The sequence below is a fragment of the Podarcis filfolensis genome (genome assembly GCF_964270895.1).
Source record: "Podarcis filfolensis genome assembly, chromosome: 17".
In the NCBI taxonomy this organism is placed as follows: Eukaryota; Metazoa; Chordata; class Lepidosauria; order Squamata; family Lacertidae; genus Podarcis; species Podarcis filfolensis.
The window spans coordinates 30918810-30937823 of record NC_139621.1 but is presented as its reverse complement, the minus strand read 5'-3'; the positions used below and the strand labels follow the sequence as shown (position 1 = coordinate 30937823).

Below are 19014 nucleotides of genomic sequence, written 5' to 3'. Positions count from 1 at the left end.
TTTCTGTCACAGTGTTCCATTGTGCCAGAAGCGGTTTAGTCATGCAAGCTGTCTGGGGACAAATGCCGGTTCCCTCGGCCTGAAAGCAATATGAGCACCGCAACCCCATAGTCGCCCTTGACTTGACTTAACCGTCCAGGGGTCCTTTACCCTTTATCTTTACCTTCAATTTTGCTGTGATTTATTAAAAGCAGCCACGGGACACTAATCTGGAGTCGAGGGTGGAAATCTAAGCCTTTTCCCCAACTTAAGTCACAGCTGTTTACAGGTACAATGCAGATACACCTATACTGAAGCGTCTGTAACCTGAAGTGTCTGTAACCCGAGGTACCACTGTACCTACTTCTGTGTTACAGCACTGATCCAAAATCCCTCTCCCTCTTCTTATTCACCAAGAAACATCGGGATGTCTAAGCAGAATTCCCACTTCACAACTAGTTTAGCCTTCAGATAACTTGAAACCACAGGGTCTAAGCAGGCCTAACTCCATAGCATCACTGTGGATTCAGTGATGCTAACTCCCAAGCAATCATACATAGGATTGCAGCCTTAAAGTATTACAAAAACTGGAGTGGAATATTGGCTGCATTCCTCACAGCGGTTAGTGTGCATGGTATGCAGCCAAAATTTATGTAAATCCAGTTCCATTTCTAATTAGTCCGCCTCTGCACAAAGATAATATTGCCAGGTAAGACTCTTATTAAAACTGTGGTATGGTTACTTTCAGGGATAACAAAAGCTTGTTATACAAGTATTTTTAAAGCCAGTATTTCCTTTGTTGTTTTGCATTTAGCCACTTAAAGAAAACTACAGTATTTCCTAAATCCCAGATAAGCTCTTGTTTCCTTACCTAGAATCCTATTACACGAGATGATCTTACCACAAATCTCTTAAGGCTAGTCTGCAATAAGAAAAAGGTATATTGTTTCCTTGAAGTAATTAACTCGGAGTTTAACTGTCTCATGGTAAAATTGTACTGGGTCCAGGGGGGGGGGGGGAATGGGATATAGAGCATGGGTAGGCAAACTAAGTCTCGGAGGCTGGATCCGGCCCAATCGCCTTCTAAATCTGGCCCGCGGATGGTCTGGGAATCAGTGTGTTTTTACATGGGTAGAATGTGTGCTTTTATTTAAAATGCATCTCTGGGTTATTTGTGAGGCATAGGAATTCATTCATTCCTCCCCCCCCCCAAAAAAAATCCTTAGGTAAAGGTAAAGGGACCCCTGACCATTAGGTTCAGTCGTGACCGACTCTGGGGTTGCGGCGCTCATCTCGCTTTATTGGCCGAGGGAGCCGGCGTACAGCTTCTGCGTCATGTGGCCAGCATGACTAAGCCGCTTCTGGCAAACCAGAGCAGCGCACGGAAACACCGTTTACCTTCCCGCCGGAGCAGTACCTATTTATCTATTTCCACTTTGACGTGCTTTTGAACTGCTAGGTTGGCAGGAGCAGGGACCGAGCAATGGGAGCTCACCCCGTCGCGGGGATTTGAACTGCTGACCTTCTGATCAGCAAGTCCTAGGCTCTGTGGTTTAACCCAAAGCGTAAAGGTAAAGGTACCCCTGCCCGTACGGGCCAGTCGTGACCGACTCTAGGGTTGCGCGCTCATCTCGCTCAAGAGGCCGGGAGCCGGCGCTGTCCGCAGACACTTCCGGGTCACGTGGCCAGCGTGACGAAGCTGCACTGGTGAGCCAGCACCAGTGCCGCACACGGAAACGCTGTTTACCTTCCCGCTATAAAGCGGTACCTATTTATCTACTTGCACTTAGGGGTGCTTTTGAACTGCTAGGTGGGCAGGAGCTGGGACCGAACGACGGGAGCTCACCCCGTTGCGGGGATTCAAACCGCCGACCTTCTGATTGGCAAGTTCTAGGCTCTGTGGTTTAACCCACAGCACCACCCGCGTCCCTGAGCAGATCCTTACCAGAGCCCAAAGGGGACATCTTATTTGGGCTCTGGAGAGGGCCTCCTCGTGAGCCAGAGATGCAGCAAGACTTTGCCGAGGCTTCCGGCTAAGAGCTGACATGTGGGGAATCAGTAGCTGCTGCGCTTTTCCACATGTCAGCTGTTATCCAGAAAGCCCCATTGATCTTGACACAGGAGAAGCATTCCTCCCCCCCCCCCCATAGGTGTAAATGGCAACTATTAATTCATATCGGAAAAAGTAAAGGGAAGTACTCACAGATTCTGTTAGCCCGGGGCCCAAATTTACTCCATACCCTTGGTAATAATTACCACTGATAAACTTCCTGTGCCTTAGTTGGTTTTGCCTTTTGGGTATATCTGGCAGGATACAAATGTAATAAAGATACAATAATTTTAAAAAGTTAAGTACATTTGAGTTGCTTTGATTTAGGAGAACTGAGCATGTGCTTTAGGCTGCAATCCTGTACACAGCTCCTTGTGAATAAGTCCCACTAAACTGAGTAGGACTTGCGTCTTGGGAAACATATACAGGCTTGTGCTGTAAAAAATTATCTCCCTCTGGGGGGGGGATGTTTCATTTTAGCTGGCTTGGGCCCGTGCATTTTAAAAAACTTACCTTGGGCGCCTTAATTTCACGTTTGAACTAGACTCCCAGAATTCTGTGTCACTTCAAGAATAGTTTCTTATGGGCGGGGGGGGGGGGAGAAGGTAATTTTGACTCCCTTTTTAAAATTCTAGGGCAGCATCAAAAGTGCTGTTGTCTGTAATAGAAAATGATAGCTGGCTGCCAAATCCGTGTAGTCATGAGTTTTGTATTTAACACTTTCTGTGTGCTTGAAGGTGCTAAGAATGGGCAGATACAGTTGATTGCCAGCTCCTCCCCCCCCCTGGCTGTTACATTATCATTAAATCCTTTTATGATTTGACTGCAAAATGGTTGAAATCCAGTTCAGAATCCATGGAGGGTAAAAAGCGAGGGGTGGAAATAATCTTTGATGGGATTTAAAAGGCTATTTCAACCTAGCAGACGATTCCCTAGGCTCCTGTGTACTGCGCTGGCTGGCTAATATAAATGAATGTTAGACTGAGGAAGGAAGTGACTGGAGATCTCTCAGGTTTCTTTTCCCATCCACATGCCAATGTAATGCAAGATTTCCCCTAGTGCCAAGTCCGTTTGGTTTAATTCAACGTGGTTCTGAAAAGTTATGTTTGGTTTGCATCCACACCAAATTCTGTAATAGACATTGGACCCTCCCACTGTGGAATTGCCTGGTTTTTACCCTGTCACATTATGCTTCAACCTTTATTCTTTGGTTATTCAGTACTTCTGCTTTTGGTCTAAGGATATGAGAGGCCCCCTTCTCACCTCACTACTTGTAAGGGGTGGCCTTCTTCCTGTGCAGGATGCATTACCTTTGTGACTCCTGTGCTGCTTCTCTGGGCAACATGAAAAGCGCTGGACCACATGGGAGGAGCCCAAGCTGTGGAGCTTAGTCACACAAGCATCACCTCTTCCAGAAGCTTCCTAGTGTACAGAAGAGCCATAGTAGTGTAGGATCCTCCTATATGGCCTGGGATTTCTTGTATTACCCACAGTGCCTCCAGTGTAATGTGACAACCAGTACATACTTACGACACAGAACACTGTGACAGAATAGGTAAAGGAACCCCTGACTGTTCAGTCCAGTCGCGGACAACTCTGGGGTTGCGGCGCTCATCTCGCTTTACTGGCCAAGGGAGCCGGCGTACAGCTTCCGGGTCATGTGGCCAGCATGACTAAGCCGCTTCTGGCAAACCAGAGCAACGTACGGAAACGCCGTTTACCTTCCCACTGGAGCAGTACCTATTTATCTACTTGCACTTTGACGTGCTTTCGAACTGCTAGGTTGGCAGGAGCAGGGACTGAGCAACGGGAGCTCACCCCGTCCCTGGGATTCGAACTGCCGACCTTCTGATCGGCAAGCCCTAGGCTCTGTGGTTTAACCCACAGCGCCACAGTCTCCAACATTTCTCTGATAAAAATAGGGATGTCCTATTCCATTACTATTACTACTACTACTACTATCTGAAGAAGTGTGCACGCACACGAAAGCTTATACCAAGAACAAGCTTAGTTGGTCTCTAATTTTTTTTATTTTTTAATATATATTAAAATAGGGCATTCTTCTTCTTCTTCTTCTTCTTCTTCTTCTTCTTCTTCTTCTTCATCATCTTCTTTTCCGCCCATCTGACTGGGTTGCCTCAGCCACTCTGGGCAGCTTCCAATATATATAAAAACATAATAAAGCAATAAACATTTTAAAACTTCCCTATACAGGACTGCCTTCAGATGTCTTCTGAAGGTTGTATGTATAGTTATTTATCTCCTTGGCCTGGAGGTTGCATAACTCCATACCCTCCAGCATTTCTTAGAACAACAGCCCACTTACCAACCTAGTCGAGGAGGGTGTTACTTAGCAACACCCAGGTACTTAGTCTCCCTTCATCAGTCAAGGTTTCTTGGCAGTGAGTGAAGCAGTGGGTGGAAGATGTTCACCCAGAGGCACAATAATCCGCATGTCAGCTCCAAGCTCCCCTGTGGCAAGACCCTATTCTCCAGGGACAGCCCCGGATTTAAGAAGCCATCCCATTTTCTGATTTGATCCAGGAATGTCCCACTTTTCCTTAGGACGTACCTATTTTCCTCACAGAAATGTTGGAGGGGATGTCTCGATTTTCATAAGAGAAATGTTGGAGGGCATGGTAGGACATGCCTATTTTCACTGGTGAAATGTTGGAGGGTAGACATAGATCTGTGCTATTAACACGGGGCATAGAATCATTTACGCAGTAGGAGCAAGCCCACAGGATATAATAATAATAATAATAATAATAATAATAATAATAATAATAATACCTTTATTGTCAATGTACAACCTGTGTACAATGAAATTAACCGAGCCTTCCTCCCCGCTGCCAAACACTCAATCTCATTGCACTCTGCGTGCTTGTCGCACAACACACCAACCCCGAAAGTCAGTTGCACTATATTAATTTCCATTCAGCAGCCCAGCAGCCCACGGATAGAAACTGTTTTTTAGCCTGTTGGTACGACTGATTATACTTCTATATCTCCTGCCCGAGGGTAGAGGATTAAAGAGGTGCTGGCCGGGGTGTGAATCGTTCCTGAGAATTTTTCTCGCTCTCCTAAGGCATCGATCCCTTGCGATGCCATCTAACGGGCTCAGGGGACAGCCCATGATATCTTGTGCTGTGTTCACCACCCTCTGTAAAGACTTTCTGTCCGTGGCTGTCAAGCCAATGTACCACACTGTGGTATAATATGAGAGGACACTTTCTGTTGTGGAAGGAGGTCATCAATTGTTGTTTAACATTATTCTTTTGCAAGATCCTGAGAAAATGGAGTCTCTGTTGGGCCTTCCTAACCACCTGAGTTATATTGTTTTTCCAAGTGAGGTCTTCACTAAGGTAAATTCCCAGGAATTTAAAGGAAGAGACTCTCTCTACACAACACCCCCCCCCCCGCCCCATATACAACGGGGATAGTTCCATGAACTCTTTTATCAACTCCTTTGAGCACTTTCCTGTGTTAATGGTTTATAGGTGAGAGGCTGTGATCCTACTTGATCCTGCTTTGATTTTGTTCACATTGCTAGTTCTGAAGAGAAGCTTTGCTTCTTGAAGAGGCTTCTGTGGGGAGTTGGGGAGGAAATGAGTTATTGAAGCTTAGCCCGACAGAACATTTAAATACACAGTTAACTTTAGCATGCAAATAATTTTGTTGACTCTAGTGATATGTTCTGGTGAGAGGTCTAACTTGTGTCTCTTCTACCCATGGGAAGAAAGCCCCAACCTGACAACAGGGTAGCAGGTAACCAAGGTAGAAAAGTTATTCATCAAATGAGAACCCCTAGTATAGCATTTTGATAGAAAGAAAGAGATACCCCATGACTTCAGATGCTATCTCTGTTAGGGCCACATGCCATAGATTTCAGCACCGCTCCCATGTAACCACTGAGCCTGCTGCAACAAATTAAAAATAAATATTACTAGTAAAGCACAATGTTTGAGAAGCCTTTCTTCAGGTATGGAAATACTATATTTTTTTTGCATCCATCTCCCCACCTCAGTAAATAAGGTGTCAGGTGGAATGATATAATGTTTGACGTTTAAGCAAAGGATTATGTCTTCAATGTGCGTGCTGAGTTTCATTGTCCTACCTCTGTGCTGAAGATAACTATATAACTACATCAGTTATCAGTTAACTATCTTGGATAACTGCGTTTTAACCCCTTTCCTGGCTCCCTTGCAAATGGGTGCAGAAGGAGGAGATCAAATTGTAGGATGAACCTCCAGCACAGGGCTGTGTTCTGCACATACACACCCAACTTTTTTGTCATTCTTCAAGGCCTATATTACATCATAACATGCATTGGATTTTCTCCCCAATTGTAAGTTCATAGCGCCTCTCCTCATATCCCACTCAGTGTGTGGACATCAGGCTCTTCCCTGTGCATTTATTGGGCTATTACATTACAAACAAACACAGAACACTGAACAGTCCCTTTAGTTTCCCAGTTCTACTTTTCAAAACTCGTCCTAATTCCTTTCTCTCCCATTGATGCTTCCCTCATCTTTATTGTTGTTTCTCTTAAAACCTACATGCACCAGCCGTGCTAGTCAGCGCTACTTTTTCTTTTTCTGTGAAGAAAAGTAATAGAAAATAATTTCTTTTTATCTTCTCTTTATGCACTGATGTTTGAGGCTTGGCTATGGGGTGCTGCTGTTGTTTTTGCCATTCTTGATCCAGGCAGGAGGGTTAATGCAATTCAGCACTCGCTGCTCTCTGGCCATGTTCTGCCTCCGCATGCCCTTTCAGTGCCTAAGAGATTTATTTTTGTTTAGCTTTCTTTCTCCATTCACTTTGAGGTGACTATTATTAAAATGTGTTTAGAGTACACTCTTTCCTCTTTATTTTGAGCTTCTGGCTGACTACGCTTGGTAATTACATGTAACCACTTCACTTTGTAATATATTCCCCATATTTCCCTTCCAGCTGACCTAACACTTTCATACAGTAACATACTACAAAGTTCAGTCACCCCTTTTTATCTGAAGGCGTAAATGGGCCTCTGTTGCTTCTGCATCTTTGAAATCCACATCAGTCCTTCTAAGCAAACTTCTTTTCAAATGCAGATAACGTGGAGGACTCAGAACTCCCTCGCCTTGCCCCTTAGTCCAAGGGAAAGCGCTTGTCTCCACTCCTCGGCTCACGTTGCTTAATATCCACTTGCCATTTAAAATAAAATTTGCAATACCAATTTGCAAATTTGAAAGGGAATATTGTTCTACTCTTAACTGAGCTTGGTTACAGGAGGAGAAGTTTGAACTGATTTGAATATGGACCATTCCAAAGTTTGAATTCGTGGTGCATTTGAAAGTTTGTAGTTGCTCAAAGTGGAGAAAATGTCACATTTGTGAGGTTGTTTTGTAGTCCACTGCTGCTCTTAGAATAAACATGTAGGTTTGCTCTTGGGCATGCTTTAGGGGAGAAATAACAGTTCTGTACATCTTCGGCATAATGTGCTAGGTACTTATTGGCTAGTGCCCAGAACATCACCAACACAATCTCTGGATGTGGGGAAGTAAATAATTAACACACCTGTCTGGACACCTCCTTAAAAAAAGAGGGACATCTGTCTGGCACACATGGAACCGAAACTCAGGATTTATTTTTGCATGAATATCACAGGATATAAGCAAATCCATCTTCTGAAAAGGCACAAGTTGAGGGGGAACCATTCTGCATGGCTAGGATGTGACCGTATTATTGGAAAACATTGACCTAAGCAGGTACTGGCCAGTAGAAGTTTGTTTGGAAGAAGTTTAGGCATGGAGATTTACAGTAGTCCATAAAAACTTGCATCTGTTGATCATGCTTTCATGAGAAAGGGTTGACAATTCAGCCCTATATTTGTATGACTGGACACTTAACACCACATACCGGTGAATGCTAATGCACATAGCAAATTTTTGTTTGGGTTGCCTACATTTTTCCAGGTTAACCTTCTACTTTACTCATAATTAGACTTACAAGAGCCATCCATCAGGCCACGGAGGAAAGCTCTTCCTTGCTTTAACTAAAAGGGCACTCAGCCAAGGATGCTTGGCTTGATGGGTCAGGCTGTTCTTCAGTGCCACTGCTAATGCCCAGTGAACGTGGACAGTTCCTCAAATCTGCTTGTTAAGAGGAGCATGTCTTACAGAAATCTTCCAAGGGGTTCCATGTATTTGGGTTCACAACCTGCTGGTGGTAGAGGCTACTTCTTAACTTCTTCATGGCCTAGGACCCTCGTACCTACGGGACCGCCTCTCCCGGTATGCCCCAGGGAGGACCTTAAGGTCCATATATAGCAACACCCTAGAGGTCCCGGGCCCTAAGGAAGTTAGATTAGCCTCAACCAGAGCCAGGGCCTTCTCAACACTGGCTCCGGCCTGGTGAAACGCTCTCTCTCATGAGACCAGGGCCCTGCGGGAACTGATTTCTTTCTGCAGGGCCTGTAAGACAGAGTTGTTCCACCTGGCCTTTGGCTTGGAATCAGTTTGATTCCCTCCCCCTCTTTGTTTTGCCTTTCTCCTCCTATGAAGAGATTGCTCCCTAATTGTTTTAATGTTGTATCTTAATCTTTTAAATTGTATTTTAATCAACTTGTTTTTATCATTGCTTGTTAGCCGCCCTGAGCCCGGTCTTGGCTGGGGAGGGTGGGGTTTACCGTAGATAAAATTTTATTATTATTATTATTATTATTATTATTATTATTATTATTAACTAAAGGACAAACCAAATTGCACAGAGAGATTTGAAAGTGCTTTAACCTGGTTGCTAAATACAACGGCATATTTAATTAGATATTCACAGTTTGTGGCTGGGTTTTCGTTCTTGAATACTTCGGAGACCACTTGAATATTTTGCATCTTTTGTGGGCAAAACAAAACCAAAAAAAAAAAACCCCTACTATGCCCTAAAGCTGGAAGGGAGGAAAGGGATATCTGTAACCTTTTGCCTGGGAGCAAGTCCCCTTAGAAAATGATAGACCCTCTCCATATTCCTGCTTAAGGGAGACATCAGTTGTTTTGTGACATTAGAAGCCATTACACCAAAAGGTCTCAGACCTTTTTGCATGCCTGAAAACCAACACAGTTCATGCCTTATGGCAGCTATAGGTTACAACCTTCATCATCCCTGACCCTTGGCCATTCTGGCTAGGCTGATTGTGGTTCTCCAAGCATTGTTTACAGAAGTGCATACATTAGAGTGACGATGTACACCAAAATGAAGGTATTGGTGAAAATAATATGCCAAAATGCATTATATTACGGAAAACTGCTTGCAAAAATCTGTATATTAGTCAAAACTGCATATGAAAATCTGTTTCTTAGGAGAACATGCAGATGAATTTTCATGAGGATTTTTTTTTTAATTGCAAATTGCTGCAAAACATGGAGAACTGGATTTGAGACTGGAAGTATGAGAAGCTGAGAGAACCAAAACTGACAGTTCCTCCCATCCCCAGGTGTTTCTCGAAGGTGCAATGCATGAACACAAGGGTTCACATGTGCATAATGTTACCATAATGGATTAGTTTGATGGTGTTGGTCTTTCCCACCAGATCAGCCACCATCCTTCCTAGTGGGATGGCAAATGTTTGTGAAAGACTTGTGCAATCATCCCTACCCATGCTTGAGTTATATACCAGCATACCCCTATAGCTTAAAATTATACTGCATGGAGTATACTTCTGAGTACATAAGATTAGACTTCCAGTCTCATTAATTTTGTTGGGAAAGTTAAGCAGCAGCTCAGTTTCAGTCCCAATGTACGTTTATCTGAATAAAACCAAAACGGCTCAGTGAGCTTGGTTGTTTCTGATTCCGAGCTTCCATCTACAGCCTTCTAATAATTCAAATTCATAATTTCCACTTCATTTCCAATAATCTTGCTAAGCAGTCATGATACACACAGTGGTTAAATTATGCTGCGTTTTCAATCCAAAAGTCTAGTTTGCCAGAACATGTTGGTGTGGGGAAAATTCATGCTTCCCCTCAATTTTGTTTGAAGAAAGCATCAATTCCTAACTTTTATGCATTTCAAAGTATTGCCTAATGGCCTGATCCCAAGACTTTCTGTACCAGCACGTAAGTGACCAGGAGACAGCGCCTTGATTGTGGTTCCAGCTGAATGTCATAAATCATGCTAGAACATCGCTGTTCCATGGAGATAAGTCTAGCATTACTTTCAGAAATGCTGACAAAAATAATATATAGGGTAGGTAATCCATGATATACACCCATCCAGATGGGCAAGGTATAAATATTTTTATTATTATTATTATTATTATTATTATTATTATTATTATTATTATTATTAAATGCCTACTTTTAGAAAATAAAAGGCATATTTCTGTTAATTTTCATTAAAGTCAAAATCTTAGGGTTACAACTGGGGTGGTTCATGTCAGCTTTCTGGACTGAGTCTTGTTTCAGAAGCTGCTAACCTTCTAACACACAGTGTCCAACTCTCCAGGGGCATAGCGCAAGGGATACCAATGGGGCCATGGCCCCGAATGCAGATTTTTGATGGGATGCGAAGCAGACGCCCCTGGCAGGCACCCCCAGCCCAACTCCCACTGTCAGAGGATCCAACTCTCATGGAGAGGAGCACGGGCACACAGGTCGCATAACTCGGCCCTGCTTGGCTCTGGTGCAGAGGGTCGGTCTGGTGGTGTCTGTGGTGAGGGCTGCGGTGCCCCGGCAGGATCCTTGACCGTCTGCACTCTAATATTCAGGAAATGGAAGCCAGTAACTCTAAAACACATATGCAACATGAATGTTTATTCATATGTAAGTTTCATTTAGTGAAGAGAGTAATTCAAGAGCGCAATTCAAGAGTACGTTTCCGAGTGTGCTGGGCCCAGGGGTAACACGTGAAATGCGGTCCGGGACCGGTCCAGAATCCGAAGGTTCCACTGGGAGTCAATCCGACAGGGCCGAGGCAGGACACGAGGCAGGAAACCAGGCAAGAACAGGTACAGGATCTCAGGCAGGATCTAGCAAACAGCAATGTTGCTCCCGCAACCTGGGACGGGGTCCGACACATAGCTGTCAACGTTTCCCTTTTTTTAAGGGAAATTCCCTTATTCCGAATAGGATTCCTCACAAGAAAAGGGAAAAGTTGACAGCTATGGTTCGACAGCCTTTTATCTTTGTCGGGGTAGCGCCGGTCCTGATCCCCTGGTGACTCACCTCCCTGTTTAGCTCAAAGGCGAGCACTCCTCCTGTGAGTACTCAGGTCTCTCCTTCTTTCAGACCTTAGTCTCTACAGCTTGGGAGACATCGGTGGGTTACTAGACCCAGGGGCCACCTCAGCCATCCCTGACCAAACCGGTAGTGGAGCAGCTGTAAGTGATGGCCCAGCTGAAGGCAATGAGGTAATCCCCCCATCTGGCGCCAGGGCAGGCTCAGGCCCCTGACTCAGCCCAGCTGGTGTTTGTTGCAGGGGAACCTGTGCAGACTGGGACTCTTCAGGATCAGGCCCCAGACTTGGTTCAGATGATGCCTGAGGCAAAGGATCCAGTGCAGACTGAGTCTCCTCTGGTTCCAAGTCTGAGCCCGAGTCCCGGGCCATCGCACCGAGCACAATTCAAAGTGTTGGTACTGATCTTTAAAGCTCTAAACTGCCTTGGTCCAGTATACCTGAAGGAGCGTCTCCACTCCCATCGTTCAGCCCGGACACTGAGGTCCAGCTCCGAGGGCCTTCTGGAGGTTCCCTTACTGCAAGAAGTGAGGTTACAGGGAACCAGGCAGAGGGGCTTCTTGGCAGTGGCGCCCGCCCTGTGGAACACCCTTCCACCAGATGTCCAGGAAATAAACAACCATCTTGACTTTCAGAAGACATTTGAAGGCACCCCTGTTTAGGGAAATTTTTAATGTTTTACGTTTTATCGTGTTTTTAATATTCTGTTGAGAGCCACCCAGAGTGGTTGGGGAAACTCCGTCAAATGGGCAGGGCAAAAATAAATAAATAAATAAATAAATAAATAAAGTTAGTTATTGGTGAAGTAAAACTGTTGCATTAGCAGCACCAAAGTGATCTCCCCAGGGCACAAGCCTGGGCAGTTGATATTGCAAAGACATTCATCAGAGCAGGGGGGGACTGGAACTCCTGCCTTTGCGGAGTGTTGCTTCCTTTCTTTGCTAGAGCTGGACGCAATCATTATGCAAAATGTGCTAGAATTTGTGTGCAGCAAATGAGAGAACTAAACGGAAAGTTTCAAGGAGCTGACAACGCGATGAAGGAGGCCATTTCACTTCGAGAAGATGGAACAAGACGTGGGCTGGTATTTGGGCAGATGTGTTCGTAGAGCCAGCATTTATTAAATCTTCCAAAGCTGTGGAGGGATGACATATGGAGGAAGGATGACAAAAAACCAAAGAGCCATGTGGATCTGGAGTCTTGTCATCTGTGCGTCAAGCGTCTTGACAGGGATTGCTAGATGTGGCAGTGAGTAAAGCGTTGATCTGTCTGAAGCAGGGCTGTCAAGAGATTTGAAAGACTTCTGCAAGATCCAAAAAATGAGGAGAAGGTGAATGCTGATGAAGCAGAGCCTTCTCCAGTAGTAGCATTCCTCTTTGCTAACATGAGAATGGTGGTGTTAAGAACTCAGGCTAGCACAGGGGTAGGCAACCTAAGGCCCATGGGCCACAAGCGGCCCACAGGGGGTCATTTAAGAGGCCCTTGAACTGAGCTGCCCACTCGGCGAGTCCCCGCATGCTGTGCTAAACCGGACATCGCGTCTGTGCAGGCGCCGAAAATCGCAGGCGGGCACACAGTCCACGGAGCGAGCTGTGCTAGAGTGAACCAGCCCAGGCAAGGTAAACCTTGCCAACCCCTGCTAGCACTATTGTAGCTACATTAGAGATGACAAAAAGTGCTAAGCCACCCAGAGCTTGCATGGCTGAACTCTGGTTTGAAGCAGAGACTCCTGGCTCATATGCTTAACCATTAAGCTACACTTTCTCCTTTCTCTGTAAATGAAAACATCAAGTTTCATCACTTCCCATCACATAAAAGCAGGCCTTTTTTCTTCCTTCCATGAACACTAGTTGTTCTTCAGTTCTAAATCATTAAAACTATTTTTATCCTGACTCTTATTTTACGCCACATATTAACATGTCACAAGAAGGCCTGCGAAGAAGCGCTTTCCTCTTTATGGCAGTGCTATTTCTTGCCATCAGGGCAGACACAATAAATCTAATTTTACAGAGCTTGCATAATGTAGTTGCAGAGGCTCAGCTGTGAACCAGGAAGCCCTGCACACCATGTGCTACTCCTGCCTGAACTTAGGTGAGCCGTTGTGTCTCGGCATCAGTCTCATACCTGCAAAATGGGAGAATCGTGGCAATCACAGCAGCAATACAATCCTAAGGAGGTGTCCTCAATATTAAGGCTCATTGTGCTCAGTGTGGCTTATTCCCTGATAGACATCTATAGGATGCCATGTTAGTCTGCCACAGCAAAAATAAAACAGAAGCCCAGAGGTTATCGCCACACCCGAAAGACACATATATTACTGCATACGTTATCATGAACTGCAACCTACTTCATTAGATGCATGGAAGTGTTGTCCTAAGCTGCAGGTAGATCTGCATGTGGTTTGCTGGGCAGGGGTGGGGCAGGTTGTAAACTGTGAGGCTGGAAGGAAATGAAATGCAGAAAGTACAAAGGTGGTGATAATTAAACAATTAGCAGTGGTAATTCACCAAATAGTTGGTGATAGCACAGGCATCCTGGCATTGGGAAGCCAATTAGCACGTGCACTGTGACAAAATTCCATTGCCCTGATGCTATCCGCAAGCGCTGGCACTCATCCTCTTCACCTTTCGCCTTTCAGAAACCCCTTTTTCCAAGCACGACGACTTTAAGGCCAGTTACAGACAGGATGAAATGACTTTTGGATTTTGCTGTGTCTGATATAAGATGTGTGCCCATTTATTTTATTTTTTGCAGAGGCTGGCCTTTTTGCCCTATGTAGAATGCAAAGAGGTCACTGCTGGCATTGGATGGCATATGTTGTATAGACGATAAGCAGGTGAATGAACCCCCAATACTGTGGATGTTATTACTTGGTCCTGAGCTGGGGTGAGGACAGAGATGCCCTCTGCGTTTGCTGCAGGATCTGATCCTGGTGTCTCTCTCTCTGGCTATGTTGTTGCTAGTTGAGCAGCTGACTTAGGCTGAGGGAGATGGATGTCTGTAAGCAAGTACAGACCTACCCAACAATGTCTGTGTTTTATGTTGTGTGGATGCTGCATTGTATCATTGTCTATACTGCTGATGTATCTGCGTTTTATTAATGCATCAGTCTTTTGCGGGAATGTTTTTTCTCCAGGAATGTTAACCAGCACCAAAGGGTGGAGCCTACGTTTTAGATATAAGTAGGTGTGTTAAACTTACCGATTCTATTCATGCTACAAACCCTACTTAATTCAAAGGACCTTCCTCTCAAAGAAGTGTGCATAGGCTTAAGCTGTGTCCCACATCCTTGGGAGCAAATCCTATTGAACTCTGTATGACTTATCTTTGGGTAAATGTGCTTAGGAAAGGACTATTGACCTTAAGAGGAAATATTTTAAATACCTCCTTCTTTAAAAAAAAATCTCACTGATATTACCACCCCCCTCCATCTGCTCAGACTTGCACACCACAAAGTAGTGTCCTTTGAGATGTCTCTTTAAAGCACTCTGGAAGCACATTCTTGCCCTCAAAGAATTCTGGGCACTGTAGTTTACCCCTCACTGAATTCCAGTACAGTGGTACCTCAGGTTACAGACGCTTCATATACAGTAGTACTTCGGGTTACATACACTTCAGGTTACAGACTCCGCTAACCCAGAAATAGTACCTCTGGTTAAGAACTTTGCTTTAGGATGAGAACAGAAATTGTGCTCTGGAGGCGTGGTGGCAGCGGGAGGCCCCATTAGCTAAAGTGGTACCTTAGGTTAAGAACAGTTTCATGTTAAGAACAGACCTCAGGAACGAATTAAGTTCTTAACCCGAGGTACCACTGTACCCAGCAACCTTTAACCCTTTTAAGCGGAGGGTGGATGGCCATCTGTCATGGATTGCAGGGGGTGGGACTAGAATCACTAGGTGACCCCTGGAGCCCCTTCCAACTCTGATTCTGTGAACGAGGCCTCCGAAGGCCCAACGGTCAGATAATTGTTAGATCTTCAGAAACCCAGTTCAAAGGGCGTCACAAAACCGCCGTTTGATAGGGGGTTCAGAAGATGTCTTCAGAAGCCCCCCCCCACAAGCCATCTTGCCCTGTGCTCAGCTGCAAACACCCTGCCCTTACCTACCCCACACCTGATGTCAGGTGTAGGACCAGTGGCTGTAGCTTTGCCAAAATGGCCTCGCAAGCCAAATGGGGAGGCCGACTTAGCCCATGGGCCAGAGTTCCCCTCCTGTTGGAGGCACTATACCTCTGCATGCCAGTCGTTGGACATCAACACAAGCGATGAAGGTGCTGTTGCCCACTCAGGTCCTGCTTGCGGGCTTCCTATAGGTATCTGCTTGGCCACTGTGAGAACAGGATGCTGTCCTCAATGAGCCTTGGGCCTGATCCAGCAGGTTCTTCTCTTGTTCTTATGCTTGCATGGAGGGTGGTCTATAAATATTTATTGTCCCTAAAAAAGTTTAATTAGTATTTTAATGCAATCTTATTCCCACCCACTCCCGACAGGTTGGGTTCTAAAACCACAATAACTGCATACCATTGAGCATATCATATACAGTGGTACCTCAGGTTAAGAACTTAATTCGTTCTGGAGGAGGTCTGTTCTTAACTTGAAACTGTTCTTAACCTGAGGTACCACTTTAGATAATGGGGCCTCCCGCTGCTGCGCGATTTCTGTTTTCATCCTGAAGCAAAGTTCTTAACCCGAGTTACTGTTTCTGGGTTAGCAGAGTCTGGAACCTGAAGCATCTGTAACCCGAGGTACCACTGTATTTAGTATCACTGTGTAAAAACACATAGCAAACATTGTTGTTTTGCCTTTGGCAGCATCATCATTTTGTTCTGTAGCAGGCCTGCTATAGTGCGAGTTATTCCGTTTTCTCCACCTGCATATCCTCCAACATTTTTCCGATGAAAATAGGATCACCCTATTCCATTATTATTATTATTATTATTATTACCACACCAACCTGACTGGGTTGCCTCAGCCACTCTAGGCAGCTTTCAAAATATATAAAAACATAATGAAACACTGAATATTTAAAAACTTTCCTATACACAGGGCTGCCTCCAGATGTCTTCTAAAGGTTGTGTAGTTGTGTAGTTACTTATCTCCTTGGTTTGGGGGGGCGGGGTCACATAACTCCATACCCTCCAACATTTCTCTGAAATGTTGGAGGGGGCGGACATGGGTGGCACTGTGGTCTAAACCACAGAGCCTCTTGGGCTTGCTGATTGGAAGGTCGGCAGTTCGAATCGCCGCAACAGGGTGAGCTCCGATTGCTCGGTCTCAGCTCCTGCCAACCTAGCAGTTCAAAAGCACGTCAGAGTGCAAGTAGATAAATAGGTACCACTCCGGCGGGAAGGTAAATGGCATTTCCGTGCGCTGCTCTGGTTCACCAGAAGCATCTTAATCATGCTGGCCACAGGACCCAGAAAAACTGCGGACAAACGCCGGCTCCCTTGGCCAGTAAAGTGAGATGAGTGCCGCAACCCCAGAGTCATTTGCGACTGGACTTAACTGTCAGGGGTCCTTTTTAAAGGAAAAAGCAGGACAATATGGGATGGAATCAGAAACCGGGACGGCTTCTGTAAATCTGGTGCTATCCCTGAAAAATAGGGGCACTTGGAGCAGCCTTTCTCTGTGGGTTCCCAGATGTTGTTGGACTACAACTCCCATCACCCCTAGCTAGCAAGGCCAGAGCTCAGGAGGAGTTGTAGTCCAACAACATCTGGGGACCCACAGGTTGAGAACCGCTGACTTGGAGGGTCTGCATCTGGGTGCTGCAGTTACTGGAAACCACAGAAGGGGGAGAGGACTCTTAGGCTGGGATCCCGCTTGCTTTCTCCCCTAAAGGCATCTGTTTGGCCACTGTGAGAATAGGATGCTAGGCGGGCCATTTGGTCCAGCAAGCTCTTCTGCTATTCCTTCAGTTGAAACCACTGGAGTCTCTCCCAGGCTACTTTCCACCTGGTCTGTCTCCTTTCCAGGATGGCTCTGGGTAACTGGACGTCCTACTAAGGGAATGTGCCTTACGACTTGCCAGATCAGGAGAATCCAGCAGGAGGCCGACAGGGACCCTGGCGCTTAGGTCAGAGAGGAGAGAGAAAGGGGGAGTTCGGGGTGGGGGAGCGGGGGGGGGGGGAGAGAGAGGGACGGCGGCGGGAGCGAGTTTAGGGTTAGGCACCTCCTGCGGCTAATCCCGCCGAGTGCGTGCCTTCGTGCCTCCTCCATCCAGGGGCTGCCGCCGGGATTGCGCAGCTCGGCGCTGAAGCAACTTTTGCAAGGAGGCGAGAGCTTCCATAAGGGAAGGAGAAAAGGACCCGTCCCTGGAGGGGGGGTGGGCGAGGGAATTCCTGCTTCCGCACACACCCCACCCCTCCCCTCGGCATGGCGAGCCCCCCCTCCCTCCGCCTGGCACAGGGACCCTTTAAGGGGAGGGGGCAGCGCCTGGAAGGCTTGGCTAGGGGATGACTCGGGATTGGGCCGCTGGGGCAGCCGCCTTAGGTGCACCACCGGGAGGAAAACACGGGCCGGGCTTTAAAAAACCAAAACAAACCCAACTCGGCGCAACTTCGGCGGAGGCGAGCGAGCCGATTCCCGCCGCCGCTTCCTTTTCCTCCTTGCCTGCCTGCTCCCCCCCCATCCGTGCTCCGGGCGTGGAGTGAACTAGGATGGTGGTGCACAGCGCCGGGGCTGGCTTGCTGCTCAACTGTCTCCTCCTCCTGCTGGCTGGAGCGAAGCAGAGCCGGGATCCCGCAGCAACCAGCTGCCAGACCCACAGGAAAGTAAGTTCACTCCCGGGGGAGGGGAGAAGTCCGGGGTGGGGGTGCGGGTGGGGGGGGGGAAGAGACTGTCTCCTGCAAACTTGGGCAGGATGGCGCGAGGCCAGCAGAGTCGCCTCGAGACTTTTTTTTGCTTATATTCTCCCATTTGGGGGAAGTCTCTCAAACTCGGGTGTGCAATGCACCTTCCCTTTTCTAGGGGGCTGGAGGAGAGCAGCGCCAGAAAGTGGGGTGTGGGGGACTTAGCTGCTCCGCTGTTGTATCCACCCACCGCACTTTCGCATGCACGAGGGAAAGTTTTGCTGCTGCTGCTGCTGCTTTGCTGTGTGTTTTTTTTTCTTTTTTCCTTTTGCAAACTGAGTTTCACGCTGGGTGCTGGACTTGTCAGCAGGGATTTTGCAGGAGGGAAAAACTGCTGCCGGCAAACTGGGCTGCCTCATCCCACCCCACCTTCGCTTGCAAGGCAGCCCCACCAGTGTCATGCGGCACTTCTAAATGGGTGTGTTGGGGGCATAGGCTGGGGAGGGGGCAGGAGGAGCCCAGAAGCGCCAGGAGAGCGTGTCAGAGCTACGGCCACATGCACCCTTGCCCGGGAGTGAGGCTCACCAGTCACAGCCGGGGCTGGACTTCTGGCTCCCGGTGCATGAAATCTGCACTGCCAGTTTGCGAGCGTGTGGAAGGTGTGCTGCCAGGAGTCTTTGTTGCTCCTCCTGCTTTGCAAGACACTTAACGGGGGCTCCTGCTCTGGAATTTGTGGCAGCCTCGAGAGTCATCTGCATTGAACTCAGTGGCCGGCGGGCGAGGGGGGGGGGAAGGACTTGCTTCTGAGTAGACCCCAACCTGCCAACGTGGGATCTCGCCTCCAGCAGCTGCGTGCGAAAGGCGGCCTCGGAGGGGGAAACGCCTTTCCGAGAAGCTGAGAGAGAGAAGCGATGTCCGCCTTGGCCGTCGTTTGGGTGGAGTGATGTCTTTAAAAAAAAAAAAAAAAGACATGAGGCTGGGGTGT

General features: G+C 46.8%; 1 protein-coding gene across 4 annotated transcripts in view; it reads left to right on the top strand.

Annotated features, from left to right (window-relative positions):
• The first annotated feature begins 10179 nt into the window (after positions 1 to 10179).
• The window catches only part of TRABD2A (TraB domain containing 2A), a 73151-nt gene continuing 64316 nt past the window's right edge, over positions 10180 to 19014 (top strand). The window contains exon 1 of one of the 4 annotated variants that reach the window (XM_083593559.1): positions 10180 to 10291. In XM_083593559.1, the coding sequence (XP_083449685.1) occupies positions 10283 to 10291 (9 nt within the window). In that variant the 5' untranslated portion in view covers positions 10180 to 10282. Of the gene's footprint in view, positions 10292 to 17382; positions 18012 to 19014 lie in introns of those variants that run through there. The other 3 variants (XM_083593560.1, XM_083593561.1, XM_083593557.1) reach the window with 3 other exon arrangements.